At 40.5% G+C, this 17,755-nt stretch overlaps 1 protein-coding gene across 1 annotated transcript in view; it reads left to right on the top strand.

The window, feature by feature from the left end:
* The window catches only part of XRCC5 (X-ray repair cross complementing 5), a 93,943-nt gene extending 78,608 nt beyond the window's left edge, over window positions 1-15,335 (top strand). Inside the window, exons 20-21 of the mRNA XM_060106428.1 lie at window positions 9,378-9,452; window positions 15,096-15,335. Coding sequence (XP_059962411.1) covers window positions 9,378-9,452; window positions 15,096-15,110 — 90 coding nt within the window. The 3' untranslated portion in view covers window positions 15,111-15,335. The remainder of the gene's footprint in view (window positions 1-9,377; window positions 9,453-15,095) is intronic.
* Window positions 15,336-17,755: the final 2,420 nt, after the last annotated feature.

Below are 17,755 nucleotides of genomic sequence, written 5' to 3'. Positions count from 1 at the left end.
TAAGAGTATACAAGGATTTTTATTAAGCACTTTGCCTGGCAAAAGCATTTTGTTAAAGAACAGATATGGCCCCTGCTTTCAGGAAGTAAGATCCCAGAATTGAAAAAGCATACTCCATGTTGTCTTCTTAGACAAGCTGCCCACAGCCCTGGATCCTGGGATAGGAAGAGCCTGGGCGAACAGAGGCCACGCCCTCTGCACTGTTAACCACAGTCCCCACGAGAGTTACGTCCAGTGAGGCATACATAGTAGATGAATATTTATGAAGTACGGTTACGCAGAGGCCTTTTTGGCTTAATTTTAAACTTCATAGTAAGCATCAGTTAATGAAGGTTTCCAGATACTTGAGGTGCTCAGGTAGGAGCAGCCATTTTCAGAGGAAGGATGTGAGGAATTCTGCCTCCTCGCCGCTACCAGATTGGGATTAGAAGGCCACATGGACTGCTGTATAAGAGTAGAAAACATCCCTCGTCTTGTTAACTGTCTTTTGGCTAGATGGGCTGATGTTAGGGCCTAGTTAAAGTGAAGCTGTCCATCCTCATGCTTCAAGGGGAAATAATTGAATTTTTAAACCTGTATAAGCTCAATAAAGCAGTCATGTTAAAAAGGATTAAAAAAAAAAAGCGTACTCCAAGATGCTGATTATTGTCTCAGAAGGGGTCCAATGGTGCCAGTACCCGCTTCTGCCACAGTCAGGACTGAGTACCTTGGGCTTCAGAGCGCCACTTAACTGGTTCTATTCCTACTTGTTATTTTATACAATGGCATGATCATCTTTCCCCCTTGAACTAGGATGCATCATTCAGGACTCTCCAGAGAGACAGAACCAATAGAATGCGTGTGTGTCTGTGTGTGTGTACGTATGGGGGTGGTGGGGACGGATTTATTTTAAGGAATTGGCTCACACAATTGTTGGGGCTGGCAAATCTGAAATTTGTAGAGCAGGCCAGCAAGTTGGAAATTCAGGCAGGATTTCTCTATGACAGTCCAGAGGCAGAATTCCTTCAACTGATTGGATGAGGCCTACCAACATTACCAAGGATAACCTTCTTTACTTAAAGTCAGCTGATTGTAAATTTTAGTCTCATTTACAAAATGCCTTCACAGAGACCTCTAGACGAGTGTTTGACACAGCAGCCGGTCACCATAGTTGTAGCCAAGTTGACACATAAAATCACATCGGGTGAAAGCTTATCAATCAGTTTTTGCTAAACAGGTAAAATAAGTCAAGGCAAATAATTTTAGTCATTGCATTAAAAAAAAAAACAACCTATCATCCAGGTGAGCGTTGAGTACACATTACAGTTTTGGGAGGAAGAGGAAAGCACTGACCTAAAAAAGGTAGTCTTTCCTCCCAGCAGTACCTCTTAACCAAAGGTGTCACAGCTAAGTGACTCCAGAAAATTAGAAAAGAAAGAAATCTAGGAAGGGATAGTGTGCTGCTTGCAAATGTCTGGGGCTTAGTCTTTGTTGCAAATGTAGTATCATCTTTGGAATTTAAGGGCACAGAGCCTAACCATCAGGAATTTTAATGTCTTGTAATGAAGCTGCAGAGAAGAGTTTCAGTTAAGACTAGATATGGGCTGGTGTCCTTACATGATTCTAATATCAACAGAACTGATTTCAGTTGGTTGCGGTTTAAGACAACTCTGAAAACATCACCATGTTTGAATAGGAAGAAAACAGGATAAACACAGCAGAGTGGAGCCCATTGTTGTGATTCACCCTCAGCGCACACTCTGTCCTGTCTGACTTGCAGTTATGCTTTTGTGTCTGCTTCAGTATCACATGAACCCTTCATTTTTTTTTCAGAATGAAAACTTAATCCTTTATATTAAAAATATTTTTAAATGGCACCTGTTGATTTTTGGAGAGAAATGTGGAAGGGAAAGTGTATATACAGATGATAATGGGGAGAATTAGTGAGATTCTGGCTCAAGGAAGTTGATTCCTTGTGGTTTTAATAGGAGAGACATGCTTTAGCTTTTTCTCTTAGGTAAGTTATGGAAGTGTAATCACTTTTGGCCATACACTAAAATATTCATTTACATTTTCTTCAAAGCAAGTGTTTTTATTTATTTATTTAAACTTATTTGTTTTTTGTATCTTTGGCTGCGTTGGGTCTTCGTTGCTGCACATGGGCTTTCTCTAGTTGCGGCGAGTGGGGGCTACTCTTCATTGCAGTACGTGGTCTTCTTACTGCAGTGGCTTCTCTTGTTGCGGAGCACAGGCTCTAGGCACGTGGGCTTCAGTAGTTGTGGCACACGGGCTTAGTAGTTGTGGCTCGCAGGCTCTAGAGCACAGGCTCAGTAGTTGTGGCACATGGGCTTAGTTGCCCCACAGTATGTGTGATCTTCCTGGACCAGGGCTCAAACCCGTGTCCCCTGCATTGGGAGGCATATTCTTAACCACTGCGCCACCAGGGAAGTCCCAAAGCAAGTGTTAAGTTTGGCCACTTACCAAATAATTATTTAAGGAAACTTGGCTATAATCAGAGATTGGAGAACAATCCTCGTAGTCCATTAAAATTCTTTCAAGATATTTACCATAAATTATTTAAAGTTAGCAACTGTCACATTATTGCTATTAAATGTTGATGATTTGAAAGGAAATAATTATTCAGGATGTCCATTTTAAATGAAAATTAAATCATAACTTTACACTTGTACGTCTTAAGGAGAGCTGTTTCCCTCCAGTGTATTCTAGAAATATGTGGATTTTATGATTCTTTGAGAAATATAGGTACGTCAGCCTTGCTGCAGAAATAGAAAGTTCTTTCATGACAAGCGTAGACAGTCACTTTTCTTTTCAATAACTGATACCTCTTTCATTTCGAAGCCTAGACATAAATATCACCCCTCTTTTTCATTCATGTTTATTGTCATTATAACCTGTGAATTCTTTCATTTAACTTTTCTGTTTCTAGTTTTTATTGTTAGACATGCCATTAATGTTTGATGTTTGATAAGGTCTTTTATATTTTTTTCCTCCAGCTTTATTTTATTTATTTATATTTATTGAGTTAACATTGGTTTATAACATTATGTAAATTTCTATGTACAACATTATATTTCGACTTCTGTATACACTACGGCATGCTCACCACCAAAAGTTTAGTGTCCATTCATCCCCATACAGTTGACCCCCTCTGCCCATTTCGCCCTCCCCTCATGCCTTCCCTTCTGGTAACCACCACTCTATTCTCTGTATCTGTGTGTTTGTTTTTGTTTAGTTTGGTTTGTTCATTTATCTTGTTTTGTTTTTGTTTTATATTCCACATATGAGTGAAATCATACACTATTTGTCTTTCTCTATCTGACTTATTTCTCTTAGCATAATACTCTCAAGGTCCATCATTCAAAAAGATATATACGGGCTTCCCTGGTGGCGCAGTGGTTGAGAGTCCGCCTGCCGATGCAGGGGATACGGGTTCGTGCCCCGGTCTGGGAAGATCCCACATGCCGCGGAGCGGCTGGGCCCGTGAGCCATGGCCGCTGGGCCTGTGCGTCCGGAGCCTGTGCTCCGCAATGGGGGAGGCCACAACAGTGAGAGGCCCGCGTACAACAACAACAAAAAAAAAAGATATATACACTTCTTTGTTCACTGCAGCATTATTTACAATAACCAAGATATGGAAAAAACCTAAGTGCCCATCGTTGATGAATGGATAAAGATGTGGTATACATATACAATGGAATACTCCTTAGCCATAAAAAGATGGAAATCCTGCCATTTGCGACAACATGGATGGGCCTTGATAGCTCCTGTGCACCCTTCCTCCGTCAGCTCATTTCACACGGCGTGGCTCTGTGGTGGGTAGGAGGTGTGCCTGTTTATCCTGGCACATTCCAGGGGCATCTGGGAACCACAGTCAGTGAGAGACCTGGACTTGTGAAAGGTCGCAATAAGCTGATTCTTCATTTGAAGTTTATCTTCTTTATTTAAAAAAAAAAAAGCTTCTTTTAAGTTTTTCCTACTAACCTGTGTTAGAGTTCGAACAGTGGTTCTCAGCCAAGGGTGATTTTGCTCCCCAGGAGACACTGCCATTGTCCAGAGGTTCTGGGTGGTCACAGCAGGCGGTGTGTTACTGCCGCCTAGTGGGTGCAGGCCCCCACAGCAAAGGGTGCTGCTGCTGAGAAGCCCGGGGCTACAAGAACTTAAACAGGTCAGAGCCTTTACTAAGGCGGAGGATACTGGCTTAAGTTGTGTAGAATTGTATTCAGCTGGAATGGATCCTCATGATCTCCTAGCTGAATTTTTATTTCTTAAAACTGAAAGCTGACAAGAAAGCCTGATAGATAAAACAGAGAAAGGTGATGCTTCTCACTTGATGGGCAGTGGGAGTGGCAAATTGGGGTGACCCATGCCCACGGGACTTGGAAGAACCCTCACGACCTCAAGGAACAGAACCTGAAAAATACTGATCTAGTCCAAACTCCTTATTTTATATATGAAGAAACTTAGGGCTGAGACGTAAAATGATGTGTCTGAGATCTCATAGTAAGTCACTGGCCAGGAATCCAGTTGTTGGACTGACTCCCAGTCCTCCATTCTTTTTACTCCATATTAAGAGCACAGAGGGAAAAGAGGATTTCTTCCCATGGCTTTGGAATATTGTTTCTTACGGGATTCCAGGATGCTGAGCTATGTCTAAACAATCATTTGATACAAAATCTATAGGGGAGAAAGCATCATTTTAGCACTTGTTTTCCTTATAGCTGCCTAATCTAGCCTTCTTTTTTGTTGTTGACATTTATTGATTTTTCCATCGTAGCATCACAGATGCTCAAAGCTTAGTGATCTGGTCATTTTCTAGATGCAGTTTAGAGATGTGAAGTTGACTTTCTCAGTGTCTCACAACAAGTTCATGGCTAGCTGAATTGCCTAGAGCCCAGACCCTGGATTCCTACTATAGTCATCTCCATGCCTCCACCTTAGAATGCCACCAGCTGCATGTACATAAAGAAAAGAGGCTCATGCTCCCTCTTTCAAAAGAGATCTCGAAAACCTTGTGAAGGATTATAAGATAAAATTTAAGAATCATTTCTTGAGAACAATTTTCTCTAACTGCTGGCCACTGTTGGACCCCATGACATTTTTCTTTGCTCTTTTCCACTTTCCTTTTCTGCCTTAAATCTCTAGTGTAATTGTTCTTTATGTTAGTATGAGAAAAGCGATAATTAAGATATCACAGTGTTACCTTATATTTGTTTAGAGCTTGATACTTTTAAGATACAATTTAAAATTTTTTTGAGGTGGAACATACAGTAAATGCACAAATCTTAAATGTGTACACTGATAAAATTCTTACATGCTCATAACTGAGTACCCACTACCCAGATCAAAATAAAGAGCATTTCCAACACCTCAGAAGGCTCCCTGATGACATCTGTCACTTGAGAGTCATTTTGCCTGTCTTAACCTTCACATAATTGGAATCATGCCTTTTATGATTCATCCATGGTGTTAAAATTGTTCATTCTTTATTATAGCTAAGTAGTATTCGCTTTTATGGCTGTACCACAATTTATTCATCCATTCTCCTAATGATAGACATTTGATTGTTTCCAAACTTTGGTAATTGTGAATAAAAATGCTGTGGGTATTCTTATACCTCTCATTTGGTAGACATGTATTGGGTATATTCCTAGGAATTGGAACATAAAATCTACAGTACCACAAAGCATTTTTGTATACTTTATTTTACCTGAGAAGCAATACAACCCCATGAAATAGATAGGGTCAGTAGTAGTAGTCCCGTCTTATTTTTGAGGAAGAGTAGTTATAGAGAGGCCAGGTGGCTTGCCCAGGGTTACTGAGGAACGGGCAGTGCTTAGGTTATGGTTCTTTCCTCCACACTAGTTTGCAGGATTTCTCTGCTGCACTGTATTGCCTTTATAGCATGAAAATAGCATTAATGAAACCTAAGTGTGTGTCATTTTAGACAAAATACATGCGAGCAGATTTTCATTCTTCCTGATGCTTTTGTGTATCTGGATTATGGGTGATTCTTTGGAATCACCTGATGGTGTTGGAATAAGCCCGGTGGAAGCCATGTGTTTTCAATTTGGGGATTGGTAAGGGTCTGAGGACAAGCTGATTTTTAGTTTTTAGTCTTATGGAGGAATAGGACTGGAAGCTTCTATATAGAGGTTATTGATGCAGTTTCTCTGCTTGTGGCCAGGATTGTATTTCGGTGTACCTGAGAAGTAGCAGTTTATCCATTTCATAAAGATCTCCAAGTAAGGAGGTTCTTTCTTGGTAACCCCAAGTAAGTGATGGGGGTTTGAGGATGGAGGACTGTGTCACACAACTGTTCTTTCTGTTTATTCTCTGCTTTTTCAGCATATTGCAGAGAGAAAGAACATAAGAAAAGTCAAGAGTTGACTTGTGCCCCTTTCGGCTGTGTTCAGAGAACCTGTTGCTTTTATTGAGAGAACAGGCCAGTCAAATTCTCTGCTTTATCTCTAGCTTCCCTGTCACTGCACAGCCTGGAAATTACTTGTAGTTAAAAACTTTGATGGTAAGGAGTGATATGATATGTGTAAGAGATCAGCCTCGCCTGGGGCTTTGGGGAGGATAATGGATGGCAACCCAGCTTTTAGCTGTAATTTGCTTGAGCAGAAATGTGAAGCAGATCTGTCAGGAAATCAGTTGCAGATGTTTAGCACTTGATGGAAATGGAAGTTTGCTGCCGTTCCTTTCTTCCTAGAGCTTGGCCTCATCTCAGAGACATGCCATTTGTGTTTAATTAATATACCATGGTCATACTGTGCAGACAGTCCTATCTTCATTTATCCTATAATTGCAGTGTGAAAGGGGCTTTTGCAGGTGAGGAAGGAATGGGAATTAGAGCTTTTAGAGGCTGTGTGCCAAAAAAACATTAGGAATTTTCTAGATTCATCAATAAATACCTACCATGTATCAGGCTTCTAAGGGATGATAAAAGATATACTGGACTACAGAAACACTGAGACCATGGAGCTTGTGTTTGAAGGTGCCGGTCGATTGTAGCCCCCCAGAGGCGTATGGTAAGACACAGCTCTACCTTTTATTCACTTCTCACCAGCTGGATAAGTCTTTGTCCTTTGCGCTGGTATTCTTGCTGCAGGGAAAACCATGTGGGGGTTAATGATCGTGAGTAGGAGAGGAGAGGAACAAAATAAAAAATATTTTTTAATATTGATAATAATTAGAGTCATAAGTAAAGATTAATTTGGGAATCTAAGAGCAGGGTTTAAGCTTTAGACGTAAACCATATGCAAATACAGTGTGAATTTCTTATTCATGTATCTCTATGTGGCCCTCAGATATCTTTATTAAAAATCAACCAGAATAGGGCTTCCCTGGTGGCGCAGTGGTTGAGAGTCCGCCTGCCAATGCAGGGGACATGGGTTCGTGCCCCGGTCCGGGAAGATCCCACATGCCGCAGAGCGGCTGGGCCCGTGAGCCATGGCCGCTGAGCCTACGCGTCCGGAGCCTGTGCTCCGCAGCGGGAGAGGCCACAGCAGTGAGAGGCCCGCGTACCGCAAAAAAAAAAAAAAAAATCAATCAGAATAAATAGAATTAATGATATGGATGCTGCGTTACAGTTCTGTTCCAGGCTGTGTGCCCACTGCTAGCATTTTCTGTCCCCTAAACCATACATAGATGCCCAGCGCTGAACACAGTCCAGTTCAGGGTCAACAGAGGGCTATGGAAAGATTTGTAAATGTCCTTAGAAGAAGAAAAATTCCTTAATCTCTCAATCAAAATTGAAGTTAATGAATGATGAGACGGTTTTGACTGAGGAGGAAAAAGTCCAGGAGGGATGTTGAGTCAAAAACAAACTATCAGGGACCTCCCTGTCGGTGCAGTGGTTAAGAATCCGCCTGCCAATGCAGGGGACACGGGTTCAAGCCCTGGGCCAGGAAGATCCCACATGCCACGGAGCAGCTAAGCCCGTGCGCCACAACTACTGAGCCTGTGCTCTAGAGCCTGAGAGCCACAACTACTGAAGCCCACGCACCTAGAGCCCATGCTCCGCAACAAGAGAAGCCAGTGCAATGAGAAGCCTGCGCACCGCACCGAAGAGTAGCCCCCAATCGCTGCAGCTAGAGAAAGCCTGCGCACAGCAATGAAGGCCCAACACAGCCAAAAATAAATTAATTAATTAAAAACAAACAAACAAAAACCTGTCATGGCCATGTCCAAGGTGCTAACAAGGCCTATTTATAGATCTTAGGTTTCCAAGGCCTCCATTATATCCATTGTACCATAGAAATCACAGGGATATATAGGGAAAGCAGTTCTTGCCATGCTTTCATGTCGAGAAAGTGAGGAAAGCGTATATGAGAACACCTTTCCTTCTTGGGTGGAGCTACTACAGGAGCAAGTGGGCCGAAAGGCTTGCTCACTGTCTGCAGGCTCCATGCACACTGACCCTGAGGGATGCTTGCCAGGAGAGGCGTGCCTCACCTCCCACCTCCCCTTTTAAAAACACTCACTCCTGCAGCCTTGTCTCTGCCACCATGTTATGTACTTACGCTACAAGAAGATCAACTGTGGTGTGAGGATGGATAAGTGGTTCATAGAAACTAGCTCTTAGCTGCAGTTACCACACACCTAAAAGGATAAGAGTCCCCACTGCTGTCTCTTGGAGGGACAGGATGGAGGGCAGGAATGTTCAGATAGTCTTCAAGGACACTCACTGCCCTTTTAAAATCTGAGTTGCATTCCTAGATCCTTGCAAACTTCAATTCAGGGCCCTTGCTTTTCTACCTGTCTGCCTTTTAGAAGTTCCAAGTCTAGAACACTGATGCTAAGCAGAAGTGCACACTAGAAGTTTTCTCATCCACCTTCCTGTTTTCAAACAATTTCTACAAGATTGCCAGAAAAAGAATTGAACAGTCTCCCAAGCTCACCCATTTTTGTGTTTCACATCTCTAAAAGAAGTCCTTCCTTTTACCTTTCGTGTCCTCAGTGAAATTGAGGAGTAGACGGTTATAATCTTGAAGTCCAGACACTTGATTCTTAATGCTCTCTTCAAAAGAGGCAGAGACATGCTGGTTTGGGGTGTTTGGTTCTTTTCTGAACCCTCATGAGCCCACATGCCCCCTGTGGAAGCAGAAGTGGGAGTATCTGCTGTCCTCGGTGCCTGATGTAGGACCCTCCGCATGCTCACTGCCTTGGCGAGCCGTGTCATTTCCTCCCTCTCGTCAAGAACTTTCTCTGTGACTAGTTAGTGGACTATTAAACCTCAAAATTGGTCCTCTCATCCAGAGCCAAATGAAGGAGTGTACGTCAAGATGATGTTTCTTTTGGGCCATTTGCATCCATTCCTCCATTAAAGGAGGCAAAAACGTCCTTTTGGTATTGTGCCTGACTTCTCTTCACAGTTTCTGGCCCCCAAAGAGAATCCAGATGAAGACACAGCAGCTGTATGTGAGGAAGGTGGTGATGTGGATGATTTGGTAAGTACTTTTAATGTATAGCAGGTGTTCTAACACTTGAACTTGCCTAAGCTGTAAATACAGCCACAAAGCCTGCTTATTATAGACTTGCTTCTTATTTTCTCTTTTTCTCTTTTTTTTAAATAGATATTTATTGGAATATAATTGCTTCACAATACCATGCTAGTTTCTGTTGTACACCAAAGCACATCAGCCATATGCATACACATGTCCCCATATCCCCTCCCTCTTGAGCCTCCCTCCCACCCTTCCTATCCCACCCCTCTAGGTCATGGCAAAGCACCGAGTTGATCTCCCTGTGCTATGCGGCTGCTTCCCACTAGCTAACTATTTTACATTCGGTAGTGTATATATGTCGATGCTACTCTCACTTCGCCCCAGCTTCCCCCTCCCACCCCGTGTCCTCAAGTCCATTCTCTATATCTGCATCTTTATTCCTGCCCTGCAACTAGGTTCATCAGTACCTTTTTTCTTTTTTTTTCAGATTCCATATATATGTGTTAGAATACAGTATTTGTTTTTGTCTTTCTGACTTACCTCACTCTGTATGACAAACTCTAGGTCCACCCACCTCACTACAAATAACTCAATTTCATTTCTTTTTATGGCTGAGTAATATTCCATTGTATATATGTGCCACATCTTTATCCATTCATCTGTCGATGGACATTTAGGTTGCTTCCATGTCCTGGCTATTGTAAATAGTGCTGCAGTGAACATTGTGGTACATCTCTCTTTTTGAATTATGGTTTTCTCAGGGTATATGCCCAGTAGTGGGATCGCTGGGTCATGTGGTAGTTCTATTTTTAGTTTTTTAAGGAACCTCCATACTGTTTTCCATAGTGGTTGTATCAATTTACATTCCCACCAACAGTGCAAGAGGGCTCCCTTTTCACCACACCCTTTCCAGCATTTATTGTTTCTAGATTTTTTGATAATAGCCATTCTGACGGGTGTGAGGTGATACCTCGCTGTAGTTTTGATTTGCATTTCTTTAATAATTAATAATGTTGAACATCTTTTCATGCGCCTCTTGGCCATATGTATGTCTTCCTTGGTGAAATGTCTGTTTAGGTCTTCCACCCATTTTTTAATTGGTTTGTTTGCTTTTTTGTTATTGAGCTGTATGAGCTGTTTGTATACTTCGTAGATTAATCCTTTGTCTGTTGTATCACTTGCAAATATTTTCTCCTATTCTGAGGGTTGTCTTTTTATCTTGTTTATGGTTTCCTTTGCTGTGCAAAAGCTTTTAAGTTTAATTAAGTCCCATTTGTTTATTTTTGGTTTTATTTCCATTACTGTAGGAGGTGGGTCAAAAAAAATCTTGCTGTGGTTTATGTCAAAGAGTGTTTTTCCTATGTTTCCCTTTAAGAGTTTTATAGTGTCTGGTCTTACATTTAGGTCTTTAATCCATTTAGAGTTTTTTTTGTGTGTATCGTGTTAAGGAGTGTTCTAATTTCATTTTTTTACATGTAGCTGTCCAGTTTTCCCAGCACCATTTATTTAACAGGCTGTCTTTTCTCCATTGTATGTTCTTGCTTCCTTTGTTGTGAATTAGGTGACCATATGTGCGTGGGTTTATCTCTGGGCTTTCTACCCTGTACCATTGATCTGTATTTCTGTTTTTGTGCCAGTACCATACTGTCTTGATTACTGTAACTTTGTGGTATAGTTTGAAGTTGGGGAGCCTAATTCCTCTGACTCCGTTTTTCTTTCTCAAGATTGATTTGGCTATTTGGGGTCTTTTGTGTTTCCATATGAATTGTAAAACTTTTTGTTCTAATTCTGTGAAGGATGCCATTAGTAGTTTGATAGGGATTGCATTGAATCTGTAGAGTGCTTTGGGTCGTATAGTCATTTTCACAATATTGATTCTTCCAATCCAAGAACATGGTATATTTCTCCGTCTGTTTATGTCATCTTTGATTTCTTTCATCAGTGTTTCATAGTTTTCTGAGTACAAGTGTTTTAGGCAGGTTTATTCCTAGGTATTTTATTCTTTTTGTTGTGATGGTAAATGGGATTGTTTCCTTAATTTCTCTTTCTGGTTTTTCGTTGTTGGTGTATAGGAATGCCAGAGATTTCTGTGCATTAATTTTGTATCCTGCAACCTTACCAAATTCATTGATTAGTTCTAGTAGTTTTCTGGTGGCATCTTTAGGATTTTCTATGTATAGTATCATGTCATTAGCAAACAGTGACAGTTTTACTTCTTCTTTTCCAATTTGTATTCCTTTTTTTCCTTTTTCTCCTCTGATTGCTGTGGCTAGGACTTCCAAAGCTATGTTGAATAAGAGTAGCAGGAGTGGACATCCCTGTCTTGTACCTGTTCTTAGTGGAAAGGCTTTCAGTTTTTCACCATTGAGTATGATACTTGCCATGGGTTTGTCATATATGGCCTTTATTATGTTGAGGTAGTTTCCCTCTGTGCCTATTTTCTGGAGAGTTTTTATCATAGATGTGTGTTGAATTTTGTCAAAAGCTTTTTCTGCGTCTATTGAGATGATCATACGGTTTTTATTCCTTAATTTGTTAATATGGTGTATCACATTGATTGATTTGCATATATTGAAGAATCCTTGCATCCCTGGGATAAATCCCACTTGGTCATGGTGTGTGATCCTTTTAATATGTTGTTGAATTCTGTTTGCTAGTATTTTGTTCAGGATTTTTGCATCTATGTTCATCAGTGATACTGGTCTATAATTTTCTTTTTTTGTGATATCTTTGTTTGGTGTTGGTATCAGGGTGATGGTGGCTTCGTAGAATGAATTTGAGGGTGTTTCTCCCTCTGCAATTTTTTGGAAGAGTTTGAGAAGGATCGATGTTAGCTCTTCTCTAAATATTTGATAGAATTTGACTGTGAAGCCATCTGGTCCTGGACTTCGGTTTGTTGGAAGATTTTTAATTATGGTTTCAATTTCATTACTTGGGATAGGTCTGTTTATATTTTCTAATTCGTCCTCATTCAGTCTTGGAAAATTGTACATTTCCAAGAATTTGTCCATTTCTTCGTGGTTGTCCATTTTATTGGCATATACCTGTTTGTAGTAGTCTCTTATAATCCTTTGTATTTCTGCAGTGTCAGTTGTGATTTCTCCTTTTTTGTTTCTAATTTTATTGATTTACATCCTCTCCCTTTTTTTCTTGATGAGTCTGCCTAAGGGTTTATCAGTTTTGTTTATCTTCTCAAAGAACCAGCTTTTAGTTTTATTGATCTTTGCTATTGTTTTCTTCATTTCTATTTCATTTATTTCTGCTCTGATTTTTATGATTTCTTTCCTTCTGCTGACTTTGGGTTTTCTTTGCTCTTCTTTCTCTAGTTGTTTTAAGTGTAGGGTTAGATTGTATATTTGAGATTTTTCTTGTTTCTTGAGGTGAGATTGAATTGCTATAAACTTCCCTCTTAGAACTGCTTTTGCTGTGCCCCATAGGTTTTGGGTCATCGTGTTTTCATTGTCATTTGTTTCTATGTATTATTTTATTTCTTCAGTGATCTCTTGGTTATTTAGTAGTGCATTGTTTAGCCTCCATATATTTGTGTTTTTTACACTTTTTTTCCCTGTAATTGATTTCCAGTCTCATAGTGTTGTGTTCAAAAAAGAAGCTTGATACGATTTCATTTTTCTTAAATTTTCTGAGGCTTGATTTGTGACCCAAGATGTGATCTATCCTGGAGAATGTTCCGTGTGCACTTGAGAAGAAAGTGTATTCTGCCACTTTCGGGTGAAATGTTCTATAAATATCAATTAAATCTATCTGGTCTGTTGTGTCATTTAAAGCTTGTGTTTCCTTATTTATTTTCTGTTTGTATAATCTGTCCATTGATGTAAGTGGTGTGTTAAAGTCCCCTACTATGATTGTGTTACTGTTGATTGCTCCTTTCATGGTTGTTAGCATCTGCCTTATGTACTGAGGTGCTCCTATGTTGGGTGCATAAACATTTATAATTGTTATATCTTCTTCTTGAATTGATCCTTTGATCATTATGTACTATCCTTCCTTATCTCTTGTAACAGCCTTTATTTTAAAGTCTATTTTATCGCATATGAGTATTGCTACTCCGGCTTTCTTTTGATTTCCATTTGCATGGAATATCTTTTTCCATCCCTTCACCTTCAGTCTGTATGTGTCCCTAGATCTGAAGTGGGTCTCCTGTAGGCAGCATATATGTGGGTCTTTTTTTTGTATCCATTCAGCCAGTCTGTGTCTTTTGGTTGGGGCATTTAATCCATTTACATTCAAGGTTATTATCAATATGTATGTTCCTATTACCATTTTCTTAATTCTTTGGGGTTTGTTTTTGTGGGTCTTTTTCTTTTCTTGTGTTTCCCGCCTAGATAAGTTCCTTTAGCATTTGTTGTAAAGCTGGTTTGGTGGTGCTGAATTCTCTTAGCTTTTGCTTGTCTGAAAAGCTTTTGATTTGTCCATCAAATCTGAAGGAGATCCTTGCTGGGTAGAGTAATCTGGGTTGTAGGTTTTTCTCTTTCATCACTTTAAGTATATCCTACCACTCCCTTCTGGCCTGCAGAGTTTCTGCTGAAAAATCAGCTGGTAACCTTATGGGAATTCCTTTGTATGTTATTTTTTGTTTTTCCCTTGCTGCTTTTAATATTTTTTCTTTGAATTTAATTTTTGTTAGTTTGATTAATATGTGTCTTGGTGTGTTTTTCCTAGGGTTTATCCTGTATGGGACTCTCTGTTCTTCCTGTACTTCGGTGACTGTTTCCTTTCCAGTTAGGGAAGTTTTCAACTATAATCTCTTCCAATATTTTCTCAGACCCTTTCTTTTTCTTTTCTTCTTCTGGGACCCCTATAATTCGAATGTTGGTGCGTTTAGTGTTGTCCCAGAGGTCTCTGAGATTGTCTTCAATTATTTTTCATTCTTTTTTCTTTATTCTTCTCCTCAGCAGTTATTTCTACCATTTTGTTTTCCAGCTCACATATTTGTCTTTTAATTTCTAACACACCAGCAGCTCTCTACACTACTATTTATTGCCATTATACTTGTAATCAGATAAGTAATTTCATAATGGATGTTCCTGTGCTCTATGGTTTTTTAAGTTTATTGCTCATTCAGTTTAATCCTCTCATTGAAGGACTAAAAAAGAGCTGGGAAAGCTATTCCTGTAGCAGCAAAATGTCATAATTTACTGAAATTGCTCTCAACCAAAATAAGCAATACAATGTGCGATTTGTGTGGGTTGACAAATAAAAACAGCTTTTAAAAAGCCTAATTCTTAAATGTTCTCAGTTAACTTTATGTAAATAGAATAGGCTGATAGGTATTTGGGGATTTCTGGACCTTATCACACCGTGTCTGGATGCCTGGGAGGCTGTGTAGGGTATTGGCTTTTGTATCCATCTTTCATGTGTGGAAACTTCCTGCCTTTAAGCCTCACATGACAGCAGTCCAGTAAAAACTTTCAGCCGTTTTGTGGAGAAGTTCTTAGGATTGAAATGAAGAGATACTTAGAATTTAACTCCTAAATTTAACTCCTAATTTAGTTAGCAGTGAGTAAGTGTGCAAGTCCGTGCATGCCACCAGTAAAGAGAACCATTGTCACTATGGTTCTTTCCCCAGAGAAGCAGTGTTCTGGAGTTGGCCTGCTTCCTTTCTAAATTTGTTGTTCCTGTTTACAGCTGGACTTGATATAGCTCATGGATGTGTGGGGAATCTACCAGAGTTGCTATCACTGTGGTGCTGAGAGTTCTATACAGAACAACCTGGAGGAGGTCATTCAAGTAGAACCGGAATCTCTGGAGATGGTCCCTGCAGATTATACAGAAGCGAATCACCTAATTCCCTGTGGAATGAATACAAACATATATAAGGTATAATTTAGACCCCATACAAGTTAATAAAGAGTCATTATTTTCTGATTGGTGTATTGTTTCTTTTGTGGTCTTATTGATCTCAGTGTATTACACACGTGCTTTGAAGTCACTGGAAAATGGATTTCATCCCGATCTGGTATATTGTCGAGGATTGCAGGCCTCATGAAATTATCTCACGTAGAATGATGGCATGGTCACTGGTGAGTTTCTCAATACTCCCCATGAGGTCTAGTCCATTGTCTGATCCTCTAACGGCATCACAGCTTATTCTGATCACATGGTGGCATTAGTTTCTTACCAACAGAAAGCTGGCTTTGGAAAATCGTGGCCAGCTTTTTTTCTTTTTTTTTTTTTTTTTTTTTTTAAGCATTTTAGTCATCACATTACTTTGGCTGTACCACAGGGTGGGAGGGGAGCACCGTTTCCCTGTGTACCCATTTTAAGCAGAGTTATGATGATGTGCTCATGAAGAAAAGACGCTGTTTTGGCCCAGCCTCTGACATATCAGTGAACCCTAAAACAAAAACAAGCAAACAGGGCTTCCCTGGTGGTGCAGTGGTTGGGAGTCCGCCTGCCGATGCAGGGGACACAGGTTCGTGCCCCGGTCCGGGAAGATCCCACATGCCACGAAGTGGCTGAGCCTGTGAGCCATGGCCACTGAGCCTGCACGTCCAGAGCCTGTGCTCCGCAACAGGAGAGGCCACAACAGTGAGAGGCCCGCGTACTGCAAAAAAAAAAAAAAAAGAAACAAACAAAAACACAATAACTGAGAGATTCATCACCAATAGTTAAGATTCTATCATTTCATTACACTCTACTTGCAGGTCTCACAGAAAGTTTGGTTGTGTTAAAACACTTCTTCCTTAATTTCCCCATATTTCCCAGCTCTACCCAAGTCTCCTTTCCTTTCTCTCTGGATGATGTTTCCTTTCCTATAATAAGAAAATAAGAAACCCTTATTTTTTTCCTATCCTCATTTCTTCCCCAAATTCTAACTTCTCCTTCCTTGGTGTCACAAACTTCATGGTACCCAGTCTCCCATATCCTCAGCAGCCCCATAAATAGTCATTGATTCACTTTATTTTGCAAACATTAATATTAAAGGCATCAATGATTCATTCCTCCTGTGGACTGCTGCTAATTACTAATTGCAGAAGAACTCTTCAGTATTGTGCTGAGAATTAAAAACCCTCTGTGCTTTGATTGAAAATGGAACTCCATGAAGAGAGAGGGGAGCTGTTTACTCTGGGCCTTTAGGACGTCTCATTATACTATACACACTTCAATCAATCTTTACATACAGTTTGCCCATTTAAAGCAACCCCAATGAAGGATACCATATCTTACTGTCCAGTTGGATAGTTGAGGCCCAGGGGAGCTTTGTGACTTGGGCAAAACTGAGACATTTGTCAGAATCAAGAGGGCAAACTTTTTTCTCTAAATTCTTCATTATTCACGTCAGATCCTCCTGGCAGTATGAATCAGTTCAATGAGTATGGCCTCATAAGCATCCCATGTCTTTGACAGTTTGGGGAATTCTTTCTTGGAAACATCAGTCCTTCTGTCAATCCAGGAAAAGTTTGCATCAGGTTAGTCCTTTGTGATACTTTCTGATTTATGTTATACACAGTGGGGCTATTTGTGCTTCCCCTAACTCCACTTTTACCTAAGTTATCTTAATACCCAAAAGAAGCAGCAAGTTTAACAGGCTAGGGAGAGAAAGGACTAAATTAGCCATGTAATTTCTGAATCTGTTTCATGTAGGCAGAGTATCCGTGCTGTATGGACTTGTTTTGAGTAGGGGCATCATGTTTTAGATGAACACACCAAGGACCCATTCCCCTGAAATGAGATGTGCAGATCCGTAGAACTTCTACGTGTTGTGCCTGCCGTGGCCCCAGAGAGCAGCATGCAAGATGTCATCATCAGTCAGCCGCAGGCTAGTCCCCGGAAGGCCACTAGTCCCACAGATGGTAGGCTTGTGTGGGAACTGGAAGTTGCTATCGGGCCTGGCACCTTTGGACCTCTGTGTCACTAACATTCACTGACTTGCAGAGGTGGTAGAGATAAAGGAGGGGACTCACCCCCCCAGTCACCACCCAAATGTGCTGCCCCCCATTAAAAGCCACTGTCTCAAATGTTGGAGTTTGGTCCTTTGCCAATTAATACATGTATAAAATTTAGAATCTTGAAAAATTCCTTGGAAAGCCCTGTTGGGGATAGGCAGTGTTTTACCTAGTCCAGCTTGGGTTTTGAAAGTAAATGAACACATATATCCTTCTATTTTGAATATGCACAATGCTAATGACTGGGCTCATTTTGATTCAGACAACACTATAATGCAGTCCACTGTCTCCCACTGGCCTCACTGTATTGTTCTCCTAGGTATTCTAGGTTCAGAACACAAGCTGGTAGCTCAGTCCAGAGTAGAGGCCGTGAGGGGATGCGGTGTGGGTGAGGAAAGG

This window comes from Mesoplodon densirostris, chromosome 8, assembly GCF_025265405.1.
Source record: "Mesoplodon densirostris isolate mMesDen1 chromosome 8, mMesDen1 primary haplotype, whole genome shotgun sequence".
NCBI classification, from domain to species: domain Eukaryota; kingdom Metazoa; phylum Chordata; class Mammalia; order Artiodactyla; family Ziphiidae; genus Mesoplodon; species Mesoplodon densirostris.
This window is presented reverse-complemented; position numbering and strand designations above follow the sequence as displayed.